The sequence below is a fragment of the Mytilus californianus genome, unplaced genomic scaffold, assembly GCF_021869535.1.
Source record: "Mytilus californianus isolate M0D057914Y unplaced genomic scaffold, xbMytCali1.0.p SCAF_5, whole genome shotgun sequence".
Lineage (NCBI taxonomy): Eukaryota > Metazoa > Mollusca > Bivalvia > Mytilida > Mytilidae > Mytilus > Mytilus californianus.
In genome coordinates, this window is record NW_026262701.1 from 119,426,628 (window position 1) to 119,444,108 (window position 17,481).

At 33.2% G+C, this 17,481-nt stretch overlaps 1 protein-coding gene across 1 annotated transcript; it reads right to left on the reverse strand.

Moving 5' to 3' along the window:
* Nucleotides 1–5,397: 5,397 nt before the first annotated feature.
* Nucleotides 5,398–15,708, reverse strand: LOC127700873 (aquaporin-5-like). Its single transcript, XM_052204570.1, has 3 exons — nt 14,924–15,708; nt 6,459–6,539; nt 5,398–5,987 (listed from the first exon to the last, which is right to left on the reverse strand). Exons 1-3 carry the CDS (start codon nt 15,557–15,559, stop codon nt 5,733–5,735), a joined length of 972 nt encoding a protein of 323 aa, XP_052060530.1. The 5' UTR covers nt 15,560–15,708; the 3' UTR covers nt 5,398–5,732.
* Nucleotides 15,709–17,481: the final 1,773 nt, after the last annotated feature.

Sequence of the window (17,481 nt, forward strand, 5' to 3'; positions counted from 1 at the left end):
CGTCGTGCTTAAAGATATTGATTTAATAATTAGTATATAGTTTTATCATGACAAGTTACAGATCAAGTTCGAAATTTGTTCCGGTCTGATGATTTTGTGCGGAGTTATGGTCCTTTGAACTAGAAAATTCACTCAAATAATCAGTTTTCCTCACTTTTCTTCATCATGCTTGAAGACATTGATTTGATAATGGGTGTGAGCCAAGGCTCCGTGTTGAAGACCGTACTTTGACCTATAATGGTTTACTTTTATAAATTTTGACTTGGATGGAGAGTTGTCTCATTGGCACTCATACCACATCTTCTAATATCTATATATAGTTTTATCATGACAAGTTACAGATCAATTTCGAACTTTGTACCGGTCTGAAAATTTTGTGCAGAGTTATGGTCCTTGGATTTAAAAAATTCACTCAAATAATCAGTTTTCCGCGGGTTTTTTTTGTCATGCTTGAAGATATTGATTTGATAATTGGTATATAGTTTTATCATGACAAGTTACAGATTGAGTTTGAATTTTGTTCCGGTCTGATGATTTTATGCAGAGTTATGGTCCTTGGACTTAGAAAATTCACTTAAATAATCAGTTTTCCACACTTTTTTTCGTCATGCTTGAAGATATTGACTTGATATTTGCTATATAGTTTACACCATGACAAGTTATAAATCAAGTTAGCATTTTGTTCCAGTACAATGAATTTTTAACCGATAGTGGACTATGTATTGCCATGCAATACTCTCAGAATGCTTGTTGAAATCAAACTAAGTTTAATTTTGAGCCCTAATTTGGACCAACTTGAAAACTGGCCCAAAATCTAAAATTTAAGTATATTTTCAGAATCAGCATATCAAGAAACCCCAAGAATTCAATTTTTGTTAAAATCAAACAAAGTTTAATTTTGCACCCTTTTGACCATAATGTGGAGCAATTTAAAAACTGAGCGCAAAAATTAAAAATCTCAAATACACAGTTAGATTCGGCATATCAAAGAACCCCATTAATTCTATTTTTGCTTATATCAAACAAAATTTAATTTTGGTCCCTTTGGACCTCAATGTGGGCCAATTTATAAACGGGCCCAAAATCTAAATACAGGATTAGATTCAGCATATTAAAGAACTTCAAGAATTTAAGACTTTGAATTAAACCCCATTGAAATTGGTTCAAGAAATAAGCAATTTATACAAAGTATTAGAAAAATATTGTTTTTGGCCCCTAATTCCTAAACAGTTAGGGCCATAACCCCCAAATTAATCCCAGCCTTCCTTTTTTGGTAAGGAACCTTGTGCTACAATTTCATAGCGATCCATAGACTAACACTCAAGTTATTGTCCGGAAATCAGAAAGTCCTGGTTTTTTGGCCCCCAATCCCTAAACGGTTTAGGCCATCCAAAATCAATCCCAACCTTTCTTTTGATGTATGGAACCTTGTGGTACAATTTCATAGAGATCCATACACTCATACACAAGTTATTGCCCTGAAACAAGAAAACTGTTTGTTTTTGGCCCCTATTCCTAAACAGATAGGACAATAACCCCAAAAATCAATACCAACCTTCCTTTTGTGGTATGGAACTTTGTGGTTCAATTTCATAGAGATCCCTACACTTATACTCAAGTTATTGTCTGGAAACCAAATGTCTTCGGCCGATGACGACGCCATACCATTATACGGCCACAATTTTTTGCGGTCGTATAAAAAACTTTCATATACAGGTAAAACAAACAAACATGTCTTGAAAAAAATGCCATTATACGATTGCATGTGTTTGCCTTTCTATTTATATTTATAAATGTGGTCAGTATCTGATCATATGACCATCGGCAGCCTACAAAGGTCATCTCGATGGTTAATTATATGGTGTCTAGAGTCTAAAATATGCACAAGATGCTGATACATTATAGCATAACATGTTGATGCATTGTTTATTGTTTCTTTTGGAATTTTTTTTGTTATTTGGAAATACGTTTTAGTGGGTTATAGTTCAAATATGAAAATTTGAGTCAAATTGGTGAACAAGAATTTGACAGCAAATGCCTCTTTTTTTATTAAGGTCTTACTAATTACAAATGATTTGTATTATGTTGTTCACAGTACAAGAAAATAAGGAACCTTCATGTACTTTTTCATAACATGTGCTTTTATGAATTTCAGTTATTTTGTTTTTATTTATGCTGCAACAGCCTTAATTCATCACTTGATAACCAGATGATAAGATAATCATATTCACTTGATAACCAGATGATAAGATAAGCATATCCACTTGATAACCAGATGATAAGATAAGCATATCAACTAATCAATTTCATTAAGTTTTACTGTATGAATAACATTAATCCTAAAAAAACAAGTAAAATTTGGTCAACATGACCTCATTCAGGTCCCAACACTGTCACTGCTTTACATTTTTATTCTTAAAAACAATATATAAATGTGTATATACTGAAAAACAAGTTGTATTTACACAGAAATAATGGTTCAGGAAATATGTCGTAAATTTCACAAGCTTGATTCATGTTGTTTATAACAGTTTGGCCATAAAAGCAGAAAAATTTAACGACTAATGATTTCTGATGATTTTTGTATTGTAATAAGTTTACTATGCTTAATAATGCAGTCACTTCTGTATATTATTGATTTAGCTTAGACAGGTCATGATTTAGAAATACTACACCTCCATTGGTGATTTTCATTTTCTTGGAGAAGTGAATATTCATGAATTAAACTGAAAATATAATTTATTGCTATGAATAAAGGCAACAGTAGTATACCGCTTTTCGAAATTTATAAATCGATTGAGAAAAAAACAAATCCGGGTTACAAACTAAAACTGAGGGAAACACATCAAATATAAGAGGAGAACTACAACATTAAAATGCAACACACACAGAAACGAACTATAATATAACAATGGCCATTTTCCTGACTTGGTACAGGACATTTTAAGAATAAAATGGTGGGTTGAACCTGGTTTTGTGGCTAGCCAAACCTCCCGCTTTTATGGCAATGTTAAATATAACATTAAAATGACAACATTACATGACAGGACTACAATAAAAATAAATGGGAGAACATATAGGACAGAGAAACATACGAATAATAGCAAACAAAAGGTACCAGGTTTAAAATCTAATACGCAAGACGCGCGTTTCGTCCACACAAGACTAACCAGTGACGCTCAGATCAAAAAGGTACGAAAGCCAAAACATGTACAAAGTTGAAGAGCATTGAGGACCAAAAGTTCCAAAAAGTTGTGCCAAATACGGCTAAGGTTATATGTCTGGGATAAGAAAATCCTTAGTATTTAGAATAATTCATACTTTTGCAAACAGTAAATTTATAAAAATGACATATACTAGTATACAATAGATATACATGATAACACCGAAGCGGTGACTAACTACAGAATAAAAACGGATACATAAAACAACATAAACCAGCACATAAAAATTCACAGCCGAGTTAGCCAAAGAGATCAACGAAAAAAAAAGTGACGTCACATTTGAATTTCTGAAATTTCCCAAAAATAGGATAGAATTAGGATAGATTTCAAGATTTGGTATGAAGAATTTATGTTGTTCTCCCAAGTTTGTGAACAAAATTAGTTCACGAAGAAAAGAGAAATCATCTATGAAAATGTTCATGGTTTTTTTTAAACACTGAATTTAGCCATTTCGTGAATATTTTGAGGTTATAAAATTTGCTGAATCTTAAACATAGCAAGCTTTTGATACTGTAATCAAATTTATATGATTTCCTTCATTGTTACACACAACCCACACCCTGACAATCTTGTTTGTAATTGTAAAATAGGATTACACAACTAATCATGGGTTACGGAGGAAGAAAAAATATCATGAGTGGAATAAGATCGTGAAATTTGCATTGGTCTGATCCTTTATATGTTATCACTTGTGCTTTTAAGAAATATTCTGGATAAGATGGAAAAAATGGGCTGCAGAAATTATCAAAGATATATTTCATGACATGGCTCCATAGAAAAAGTTGGAAATATTTTTACCAAATGGGAGAAAAAGCAAGAATTTTTGTATGACATTTAGCAGTAGAAATAACATGTTCATTGTCAATAACTGTTTTCAAATGGTGCTTATACGAACATTGTAGGATAATGCTAGCAGACGATGCAGAAAGACACTTGTTATAATTTAGTAAAGATGGATATGTATACTCAAGGAATATAGGATTGACACCATTTTTTCCCTTCAAATAAGTAAAAAATTAAATGCATTTAAATGCCAATACTTTTATCTCACTAGTCATGAAGAAACCAACAAAATAAATCTGACCAAAACTAGAAGGTACAAAACTATAATGATATTCTGTAATAGTTAGTTCCATTCCTATGTTTAGTTAGTTTTAGGAATACCTGCAGATATTTTGATGATATTTTCTCTGTTAACAATCTAGATGGTTATCCACGTCTGACTCAGCTTACTTTTACTAAATACTAGTAAATAAAAGTAATAGTGAATTATGACCTTATTAGATATTGATATTTAAATTTCTCATGGTAATCCTCATACCAAATTTAATTGTAAACTGGAAAATGTATCCTTTACTATTGTTAATTTTTCTTGACTTAATTGTAATGTTCCATCATGGTTCCTTCTATGGACTGCACATTTCTCAGTTGGTTCGATATTGCTTGTTTGCAATGATTTCAATAAATGCAATATTTTCACTACTACATTTATTATGGAAGTAAGATTCAACCCCTCAGGAGTTTGATAACAAGTAAATCGGCACTTAAACTGTGATATTATTTATAAAGCTAACAAGTTTAGAAATTGTCTTTTAAATATTTCTTTTGGCTTGATAAACTTATTGATAAGGTTTATAATTATTCTGTTGGTCTTCTGAGATTTCAGTGTTATAGTTATATCTCGGCGCTGTTCAATTACTGCTTCTGGTATTTTTTGGATTAACAATCTGACAGTTTGCTTATAATTTGAAGCATATTAAAATGTTTGTTTTGTTTTTCTGGATTGAAATTCGATAAAGTTTGTTCTAGACATTGTGCAAGATCGTGTTTATTTGTACATGTTACTATATGAAATCTTCTGTGAAGTTTAATCATTGATATTAGAGTGTAGGGCGACATGCTTTCATATGTTAAGTGATTTTCCAGCCCTGAGTTTTTTTGTTTTATTTATGCTCTTTTATATACTTTTTTGTCCACTGATCGAGATACAAATGGGGAAGTTTGAAATCTCAAAAAACTAGTTGAATCTTGACACGTGTTCATGTGCCTACCTAAAGTCAGGAACCTCTTTAAAGGTTGTTGTCACATCTAAATGGATTTATTTTGTTATTTTGAGAATTTCGACTGAGATCACGTGGTGTGGTGTTGATGGTAGGTCTTTGATAGTTGCTGGTAAATTTATTCACAACATCATTTTATTATTAAGTTCCGAACTGTCTGCAATAATATAAAAACAATAAAAATCGGAATTAGTCATTTACAAGGATTCTGTCATACATATAGTATTGTTTATATTCTGCAATTTACTCATAAACACATCATGTTTTTGTGCAATAAAGGTTCACTCATTCAAATGGCCAAAAACAGGCAAATAATTTCCAGTAAATATAAAATATATTAAACAAGAATCAATGTCATTCTACAGTTATTCAATTCTCAAAAAGTGAAGTTCTGTAACATACATTCTTATTCTGTTCCGTACATTTATGAAATCTCCATACCCTAAAATCAAGGATTTGTAATAACATGAGCAATTGGGGTATCAGGAGACTGAAGATGCTCACATAGTTCGTTTTCTTTCTCGTCGATGTCTTCCTCGTGTATGATTCTGATTTTAGCTTTCTTCCCAGGATGTTTCTCTGTGTCATAGTCACTGGCCAAGAGAAACTCCATTGCCTTGTTCAGAGATGCGTTGGCAGCAAACAAATTCTCATACATCAGACCAGCCAGAATCCCTCCAAGTAGTGGACCCAACCAATATACCTTGTAAATATATAATGATGATTTCATTTGATTTATTGTCATAAACATATTTGCCCTAAAGTGATAAAAAAATCATAAGAAAATATACCTGGTAACTATAATGATGATTTCATTTGATGTTTTGTCATAAACATATTTGCCCAAAAGTGATAAAAAAAATCATAAGAAAAGACAAAGTCTTTGGCTTTTAGCACGAACATGTCTGTTTAGTCTGTTGTAGATTTAGATAGTAGAATTAAGAGTTTAAATATATTATCCTTGGAGTTTTTATTTAAATATTTCGAGGAAAACTACAAAAATATTATCGCAGTCATCAATAGATTGTGTGTGTCTTGATAAATATAACTTACACACAGAACATAATTTGTTGTAATAGAATGAATAAAATGTGAACATGAACAGTCACAATGGTATCAGATTTTGATAAAATATAAACGAGCTTTGTCATTTACATGATTCCTGTCAACTTACCCAGTGACTTGACCAAACTCCAGAAACAACAGCGGCGCCAAAACTTCTAGCTGTGTTCATACCAGCACCAGTCATTGGAACCTATAAAGATTGTTAATACAAAATCATTGGTGCCTCTAAAGATTGTGAATACTAAAACATTGGTGCTGTAAAGATGGTGAATACTAAATCATTGGTGGCTGAGAAAATTGTGAATACTTAATCATTGGTGCCTGTGAATATTGTGAATACTAAATCATTGGTGCCTGTGAAGAATTTGAATACTAAATCATTGGTGTCTGTGAAGATTTTGAATACAAAATCATTGGTGTCTGTGAAGATTGTGAATACTAAATCATTGGTGGCTGCAAAGATTGTGAATACTAAATCATTGGTGTCTGTGAAGATTGTGAATACAAAATCATTGGTGTCTGTAAAGATTGTAAATACTTAATCATTAGTGGCTGTGAAGATTGTGAATACTAAATCATTGGTGTCTGTGAAGATTGTGAATACTAAATCACTGGTGGCTGCAAAGATTGTGAATACTAAATCATTGGTGGCTGCAAAGATTGTGAATACTAAATCATTGATGCCTGTGAAGATTGTGAATACTAAATCATTGGTGTCTGTGAAGATTGTGAATACTAAATCATTAGTGGCTGTGAAGATTGTGAATACTAAATCATTAGTGGCTGTGAAGATTGTGAATACAAAATCATTAGTGTCTGTAAAGATTGTGAATACTAAATCATTGGTGTCTGTGAAGATTGTGAATACTTAATCATTGGTCCCTGTAAATATTGTGAATACAAAATCATTGGTGGCTGTGAATACTAAATCATTAGTGGCCGTGAAGATTGTGAATACTAAATCATTGGTGCCTGCAAAGATTGTGAATACAAAATCATTGGTGGCTGTGAAGATTTTGAATACTAAATCATTGGTGTCTGTGAAGATTGTGAATATAAAATCATTGGTGATTGTACGGATTGTGAATACTAAATCATTGGTGGCTGAGAAGATTGTGAATACTAAATCATTGGTGCCTGTAAAGATTGTGAATACTAAATCATTGGTGCCTGTGAAGATTGTGAATACTAAATCATTGGTGTCTGTGAAGATTGTGAATACTAAATCATTGGTGACTGTAAAGATTGTGAATACTAAATCATTGGTGCCTGTGAAGATTGTGAATACTAAATCATTGTGTCTGTGAAGATTGTGAATACTAAATCATTGGTGACTGTAAATATTGTGAATACTAAATCATTGGTGCCTATAAAGATTGTGAATATTGAATCATTGGTGTTTGTGAAGATTGTAAATACTAAATCATTGGTGAATGTAAAGATTGTGAATACTAAATCATTGATGACTGTAAAGATTGTAAATACTAAATCATTGGTGCATGTGAAGATTGTGCACGAATGCAAATGTACGTAATAAACAATAGAAAAATCTCGTGTATCAACTTCCTTTAACGCCACTGAAAGTGGACGTTTCATCAACGAGGATATCACCAGCATAGTAGTTAGTACTCCTGAATGGGTAGTTAAAATATTTTGTTTTCAATGCTCTTCAACTTTGATATTGACTTGGCTTTCTAAGTGTTTTGATTCGAGCGACACTTATAAGCCTTTTCTAGACGACTTGCACGTCGTGCGTACTAAATAATAAGCATGGTCTTCAAATGATGAGTTTTTATAATCACTGGAATGATACATCAAATTGTGACGTTTCGTCCCCGACGGTATCATTCAACTGTTTTTGGTACGAGCGCCGCTGATGAGTCTAATGACGACGTTACGCACATTTGACGCACTAAATTAAGCCTGAATCTTTTTGATGAGTTTTTTTTTTTTTTTTTGGAGAGAGGAACACCAAAGTAACAATATATGCAAACCAAACCAAGTTCTCTATTCGGCTTCTTCTTAGATAATTTCTGATAAGCTTTTAAGTTATATATAGCTCCACAAAAACCATTTTCCTTTTGTTGTTATATTGATAAACTTAGAATACAGAATGTATGTAGTGGTTAACCATTATTGCATGTTTTAGATGCATTAGACCTAATTGTTATTTATTTCGAAGAGACAGGGTTTTAACAACTATATATAAAAATCCCACCGTAAGTGATTTCTGTTTGTTAAACTCACTTCTGAATATACTAGTATATCGACCCAAATACATGTCTGACTAGGGACAGTAAATTAAAATAATAATAATAAAAAAAATCATCCCAGAAACTCAAATTTTCAGAAAATCTCAGAAATTACTGGAGAAAGGATTAATTGCTGATTCAAAAGACAAACGACTGGAGGACAGCATTTCTATGGTTGATTGGTTGATTGTGACTTGTTATAGTCCAATGGGAAATAGTTCATGCATATTCAGGATGAGAACAAATTAACAATTAATACAATAGGTATGTTCTGCAAGGCAGTTGGCTGAGATGAAGGGTGGAAAATTTGGACTACCGTTGGAAAATGGGGGCTTGTTCGATAGGGGCTGATTATTTTTCTTTTAACAAACCACCCATCGGAGAGTTGTACCGAATACCTAGAGACCCAGAGTTGTTTCAAACACAACGCTCCCCTCATATAGATGTTTCCGTTTTTCTTTAATCTGGAACTCTCTCTACACGAGGAATCGGATTTAATGTCCCCATTCCGACTGGACGTTAATGCTAATTTATACATTCCGCACAGCCAAACGGATGACCCACTTCAGCAAGAGTTTTTTAGCCAGACAGGAGAAAATCATGGATGACCGTTTTTATTTACCACATTTCAAAGTAAATGCAATGACTCGTGAATAGTTCAGTAGCGGATACAGGGGTGTAGAGGGCTTACGCCCCCACCCTTTTATCGGATTTTTTTTTAAATGGCATACAAAAAAAATCGCAATATAAACCGTATATATTCCGTTTTCTAGGAATACGCTCCCTTTCGAAAATCCTGTTCCGCCCCTGTAATATGCACTTTGATGCACATATCAAACTCGATGATGTTTTTTTTTTAATGTGAATTCGTTATTCTAAAAATCTTTATCATAAAATATACTGGTGATCTATGATGAATCAATTCACTTACACATAAGGGAGCTACCATTTCTGATTTTTAGGGGGGGGGGGGCTTGGATGACAATTGAAAAAAAGGCAGGACAGGAGTTTTGAGTTAAAAAAAAATAGGCAGGATGAGCAACTTGGCAAAAAAAAAAAGGCAGGATGACAATTTATGTAAAAAAGTCAGGATAAACTAATAAAAAAAAAAGGCAGGACAAACTTTTTCATCCTAGCCCCCCCCCCCCCCCTTTCCCCTTCCATAAAAATCAAATGGTGGCTCCCTAAGTTTGCGGTCAATAAAGAATTGAATTACATTTGAATGAGGATATTTTGAGAAAATACTATTTGACTCCTGAACTTCATCTTCATGGTTCAAAGACTTACTAAGATAAATTTGGCGATTTTATTATGAAAACCTAAAGTGACCATATTTTTATCTGCAAATGATTTCATAGTTACAAGAATTGCCGACCTAACTATAAAGAGGGTCGAAGTTACTATCATTGTATCAATTTCTCTTTTTTTACAAGTCAGTTTTCACTATAATTAGCATACAATTAGTTGAATAGTTCTTGTTTGCAGTTCTCTGAGTCAAGTCCATATTTCATAATTAAATCGATCTTAAGCTTAGACAATAACTATGAGGCTAAAAAATTCCCAAGGATGCGTTTGTGTTGACGGACTTTTACCATTCCCAACTAGTTATCGTTTTTATGCAAATTTCCTCAAATGCAATGCATGCTCAAGCAGTTGTTCGTTTTTTTCTGTTGGAAGAACACGCCAGACTGACAGGAGTTATGACCTCACCTTGAGCTCATTTTCATGATCAAGCCAGTAATTCAAAAGTTACTTTCCACGATGACGTCAAATTGTCCGTGGTAACCAGGCTGTATATTTATTTCTCTGTAGTACAGTGTGCTATATTATTTAAACATAACCCATAGTACCACTTTAATCAGGAAATGTGACTTTTGGGGACTTTTTGGGGGAATATATTCATATTTCATTTCTCTGTTGTTAAGTACTGAGATCCGTCACATATGTTTATATGTACTCTCAGATCTGTACTTATTGTCTTTTTTGTTGTGGGGATGTATAAGTACCGTGCCACGCCGGTCTGTGCTTTTCTTAGATGTAATTCTGCTTTGTATCGATCTGATGAGTTAATATAAATAAGAAGACGTGGTATGAGTGTCAATGAGACAACTATCCATCCAAGTCACAATGTGTAAAAAGAAAACAATTATAGGTTAAACTACGGCCTTCAACACGGAGCCTTGGCTCACACCGAACAGCAAGCTATAAAGGGCCCCAAAATGACTAGTGTGAAACAAATCAAACAGGAAAACCAACGGTCTTCTCTATATAAAAAAGAGAAACACTTATGAATCATAACAACAAACGACAACCACATATAAACAAAAACAAGTAAACATGCACTGAACGAATAAATTTGATTTATGACACAATATAAATACAATATTAATAAAAAAAAAAAGATGTAAAACAATGTCAAAAAGACAACTCTAACCTAAGACAAAATGGCGTAAAATAACGTACACAGGTAAATTTAAATATAATAATTTTGTTGTACGGAAATATTTTTTACAAAATAAATAAGTTTGTTGTTCACAGTACGAGTACAGAAGTGAAAATTTATCGCCATACTAAATACTAACAAAGGAGGTACATATAAAAAATAGTGAGACGAGATATAACACAAAATAAGTAAACATTGAATAACAAAAATGCATTACAAATTGTGTCAACGGGTCAAATTAACACGAAAGTACGATTTGAGAGTACTCGCAGTTACTGAAAGCTAGTTAAAAGCCAAAAAACAATTAGTAATAATAAATTCATGCATCAGAGACTAAAATCATTAAAAAACATTCCAGATATTTATTGTTTTAACGCCATGGACAGTCAAAGAAGACATGACTTGTGCAATGCCAAAATAAAAGTATCGACAGGCAGTAGGATAGTTAGGATTTAACCTACTAATAAATATGTATCATGTTATATATAGAGAAAGCAATCTCTAAATAGAAAATAAACGTGGATGTGTATTTATACATCACAAAAAATCCTTCGAAAAGAATACAAATTTAGTTATGTTTTAATTTGTTGATGACAAAATCGATGGTAGTGCCAACGTAAACAATATTCAAAGATCTTATTACAACATTAATAAGATAACCTTTACTAATAAGTTTGTTTAAAGGTTCGATGAGTTTACACGGATCACATGTGATTTCCGCGCTTTTAGTACAATATTACCGTAAAATTTAGGATGTGAAATACTGTTTTGAAGTTTTCAACAGGTACAGCCAAATTTACTAATTAAATCTTTGTATCTATGAAAGAATTTAATAAATGTTTTAAGTAATTTATGGTAACGAAGGAATAAATCTGCTATTAAAGGGGCACAATTAGTGCCCATAGGAATATCTACTACCTGTCGATACACTTTATCGCCGAAACGTACCTATATGTTGTCCAGGAGAAAAATTAAAACTTCAATCATATCTTTACATTTCCAGTAAGTGTATCTAGCATACTTTCCGTTTTCGTTACAGAAAAAGGCTTTAAACGAGTTACAGCAAATAAATATGCAATGAGATTTTCAAAAGACCATTTAATTAGATATGAAAAAGATTGTGTGGAAGTGTAGTGGAAAGAGTAGAAAAACCATAACTGTCAACAGAATTAAAAGGACGATCAAAAGCAGGTATTTTATCTAAAACCTCTAAAGAATTTTTAACACTCCAAAAATAATGAATACCATTATTTTCATAAACTTTTTTACAAAAGTTAATAACAAGTTCTTTGATAGTAGTAAGGGAGGTAGTTGGAAGCACTGACAGTTTGGAGGTAGAACACTTACTAGATGCGGAGATGAAACGAAATTTAATGGTTGTTTGGGTAATTTAGGTAAACCAGTACATAGTCGGGACTTTCAAATGTTCGGAAGAGGTTTTAAGCTGGGTTGTGGCAGTGATATGCTTGTTTACAATTTGACTCTCTATGGAGCGTACGGACCTGAATGTAGAAGAATTGATACTTTCGTTTTAGAGAACTTCCGTGTAGTATATGCGTCACACCACCACTATATTATTGGCTGCTTTGTCTGCCGGTACGAACATAAACCGCTTTGTGAGTACTTGGAGTTTATTTTTTATTCTAGAAATGGGTATATCATGAACCCTATAATCAATTTCAGAATCGTTTTCAAAATGAGCTATACGAATGTCAACAGTATTCATAATTTTATTCAAATAACTGTCTAGAGATTTATTATCAGATCTTTCACGTTTACACCAATTTTTACAGCAGGCAGACAGAGCGTCTTTAAGCCCTTTTCAACTGATTTTTATAGTTTGTTCTTATGTTGTACTGTTACACCACTGTCCCAGATTAGGGGGAGGGTTGGCGCCTTTTTACAAACTAGTTTAAGTCCGCCAAATTCTGAATGTGCCTGTCTTAAGTCAGGAGCCTGTAATTCGGTGGTTGTTGTTTGTTGCTGTATATCATATTTGTTTTTCGTTTATTATTTTGTACATAAATCAGGTCGTTAGTTTTCTCGTTTTAATTGTTTTACATTTGTCATTTCGGGGCCTTTTATAGCTGACTATGCGGCATGGGTTTTTCTCATTGTTTAAGGCAGGACTGTAACCAATAGTTGCTAATTTCTATGTCATTTGGTCTCTGGTGGAGAGTTGTCTCATTGGCAATCATACCACATCTTCTTATTTTTATATTAAGAGGCCAAAGCAAAATTTATATACTATCTAATTCGCACATTGAAGGATCGTTTTGCGTCAATGATTCACAGAACATAAATACTGACCGATTGGTTTGCACCAGTGATACACATAACACTAAGGTCAAAATAGCTATAAGTATTAGCGTTATCTATCCAGATAAGGGTGTTGTAAGCAGCACATAAATCGCCAATGCCAATACATTCCTCTTCAGTGAGGGACAAATTAGTCTTTAATATTTATACCACTCACTTTAATCATACTTAATACCAAATGATTATGTACATAATGTACAGGCAGTAAAATTTACAGCATTTGAAATAAAGTTTTATGATACCTTTCCCTTTAACACTGATAAGATCGACCTGTTTGGGTCTGAACATGTGTAGCATTGTTACGTAATGGCAATAATCTCTTTCAATACACTTTCTCGTTTAATTGTACCCAGGTACCCTTCCTGTTCCTGATCTAAATACTCATGTCGACTGTTTTTTTCTGTTGTCACTCCATGAATCATAGGGGTCGAGGATATAGTAACACCGTTAAAGATGAGTTACAAATCCTCATCAGAGTTTATGTTCAAATGTTCGTCATTATGCCGAATCTAAATAAAGTTTTACTTAACAGTTTTACAATAAGACAACAATTTAACAGTGTCAAAACAAGATGGATTTACGCAATTATATGTCAACGTATGGCCTTCAACTATGAGCAAAACCTATACCGTATAATCTGCTATAAAAGGCCCCGATATGACCAAATGTGATCGATTGTAGTCCAGTTATTCCTATTGTTGGTTATTGATATGGATAGTCGATCTATCAAATTAGGTTATTAAAAGTTTGTTGATCGAAATTTTCATGGTAGCATTGCTCAGGTTGTTTTTTGTCTATTTTTTCGGTAGTATTTGAAAATCCTCGTCACATTGACATTTTTATGATATGGTTGACATTTTATAACTTATTTCTTGCAGCACAAATGGGTTAGAATATTGATTACCTCGTTACGCTTTTAAATGTTTTTTTTTTATTATTGCTGTGTAATATTAGCCGATGAAAATACGATTGGCCATCTTGAATTCCTAAAAACTTTCAACGTTTTATATTAACCCGTCTACTCGGATTAGATAATCGGTCTAAAAACAGGTCATATTTATGACATTTATAAAATTCCTTGAAAGAAGGAAATTCACAAGTCAGAAATATGTTTCCGTCTTCAAGTTGTAGCATTGATTAAGTATTTTATTACGCTTACAAAGTACCGGGAAGCTTCTTTTCCACTGTCATACATTTTTAAGAAAAGAACATTTGAAATTCAATCAATCGTTATATTTCATTATATTCAAGTCTCTCAAATGATAGAAGAAAATATGCACAATTTACCTGGGATATCATTGGTAGTCATGAAGGTTTGATATAATGGTACAGGAAAATAATTACATTAACTGTACCAATTATTCTGCACTAGATGCGCTTTTCGACAAATAAAAAATGTATCTTCAGTGATGCTCGAGGCCAAAATATTTGAAAGCAAACCTTGAAGAGCCGATAAAACCAAAAATGACTAAAAGTAAAGTCAAACGCGGACAAGGAAAGAAATTTATCCGAGATACATTCCTTAATTTAAAATTAGTTCGAGTTAAGTACTATACTTACTGCAAATAAGTGACAGAAGGTATATGCCAGTCCAATCGAAAGTGGAAACGATCCCCTCAAGTCCTTCCGGTGTTTGTCCGCAGAAGCAAATACTGTCAATACCAATACAAAGGTGATGAAGAACTCCACCCCAAAACCTTTCCCTCCATTCATACCATGTTGTAAGGTTGTCGCGCCAAGATTACCGGTGTAGTTGGATGGCATTACCCCTTTCAATAGTCCTGCTCCAATCATGCCTCCTACACATTGTCCAATGACATACATGACAGCTCTAGCAAGACTAATACGACGAGTGATGAAGAATGCCATGGTAACAGATGGATTCAGATGGCCGCCACTAACATGCCCGAAAACCCAAACTAATGTAGCAACTCCGAGTCCGAAACAAAGTGAAATCTGTATAATTCTTCCCGCATTTGAAATATGATGGTCTTTATTTGGATCTTCCCAAGCAGTGAAAGATCCACATGCTATCATCACAAGGAGCAATGTTCCTATCATTTCTGCAATTACTGCTTTCCAAAACCTTAGTGATTTTATATCATCCACGCTGGTCACCATTCTGTATCGTGTCCAAAATCCTTTTCCAAAACCTAGTACGGTGGCCGAATTTGACCGTTCTAAACAAGGTGTCATCAGGGGTAATTTAAATTGTCACCAACCGTAATAAATGTCTTATTGGCTATCATTAAACAATGTTCCTCCTCGAGTACTGACTGTTCCGCAAACAGAGAAATACAGATAAAGTAAATAAAAGTTTCCTATACCGGGAATAGTTATCCATTACTCATTCAGCAGATAAACCCCAGAAGTCTAGTAATACAGTGAAGTTTAAATAATCAAACTAAAGCTATATCCAGAGTTTTGTTTCCCCTGAGAATGTGTATCTTCATTTTGAAATAGACCTTAGAGCATGTTGCGGCAAATTAATAACACGTTGGATCCAAAATTTACAATTTTTATATCAATAGCTAATTCAATAGAGTTGCAGTTAGAACTGACAAGCACCGCGTTGCTAATTTCCTAATGGAAATGCACTAGATTAATTTAACTGTCTAAAACGCATATATAATTTGACGAAACGGTGGAAAATGAAACAGATCATTGCCAAACGTAGATAAAATATTCTTAAGCATTGAATTATAATTATATATTTGATATGACATTTCATCATGACAGTTTATTTACACTGTTATTAATTAATTAATTTTAATTTGCTACAAAGAAACGTAACAAAATTACTAAAAGAGAGGCGAAAGATACCAAAGGGACTTTCAAGCTCATAAGTCGAAAAAAAACTGAAAACGCCATGGCAAAAAAACGAAAAAAAGACCAGAAGACAAACAACAGTATACAAAACACAACTTAAAAAACTAAAGACTGAGCAACACGAAACCCACCAATAAGCGGGGTGATATAATAATATGACAATATTCAGTATTATTTGAAGTGACTACACGTGTAATTTGAGGATGAACTTACTAATGCAAGGATTTTCTATACTATTCATGTTTTGTTGTGAAATCGTAATTTTTTATCGTATGAACCTGCTACAGTTGTTGATCGAAGTTTATATTGGCACGAAAAAACGGATGATTTTGTGCTATCAAAATTTTGCTGTTACAAAAGTTGGGAAATTATTTAGAATTAAGTAATATATCTCCTTCATGCAAAGCTCTGATTCTTTGTCCGGCTTTGGCTATTCGTTTTTCCTTTTTTGTTTATAAGCTCGTCACTTTTTGAAAGTTTTGGATTTTCAAACATTTTGGCCTCGAGCATCACATAACAGACATTTATTGTCGGAATGCGCATTTAGTGCAGACAAATTGGTACCGTTATTGTTATTGTACAGGGGGAATTTGATAAAACTTCTAGGCATGTTAATGTTCATGGGCGTATTTTGGTACAGCTTATTGTAAAAGAAATAATTAAGCAAAAAGAAATAGTTCTGTGTATTGAATGAACAAAATTTATTTTAATTTCCATCAACTACAAATTGCATATAGTTATATCTAACCAACATCGAAGTAAAATTCAAAATAACACAACATGTGGTTTATATAGTCGAGCGTTTGATTTTTTCATGTTTTATGGACTTCACCCTTTTTAGAAATACATGTTGTTCCAAAAACACATGTCATTCGAGAAAAAACGTGTCGTTCGAGAAATGCGTGTCGTTCCAAAAACACGTGTCGTTCAAAATACATGTGTTGTTCCAGAAACACATGTCATTCCGGAAATATGTGTTGTTCCAGAAATACTGTCGTTCAATTACATGAGTTGTTCCAGAAACATGTGTTGTTCAAGAAACATGTGTCGTTCCTGAAACACGTGTCGTTCACAAAAATACGTGTCGTTCCAAAACATGTGTCGTTCCAGAAAACACGTGTTGTTCCAGAAGCACATGTCGTTCCAGAAGCATGCGTCGTTCCAAAAAATTAAACGTTTTAGTAATAACATAAAAGGTACCAATTTATCTGCACTAGATGCGCATTTCGATAATCAATGTCTCTTCAGTGATGCTCGAGGCCAAAATAATTGAAAATGCAAAGCTTATT

Bases quoted from the DNA above. Each gene is read 5' to 3' on its own strand.
- LOC127700873 (XM_052204570.1), bottom strand. From the start codon at position 15,559: ATGACACCTTGTTTAGAACGGTCAAATTCGGCCACCGTACTAGGTTTT. The intron at 6,540-14,923 runs GTAAGTATAGTA...CAATCTTTATAG, and splicing joins CCTTCTGTCACTTATTTGCA to GTTCCAATGACTGGTGCTGG. The intron at 5,988-6,458 runs GTAAGTTGACAG...TATATTTACAAG, and splicing joins GAGTTTGGTCAAGTCACTGG to GTATATTGGTTGGGTCCACT.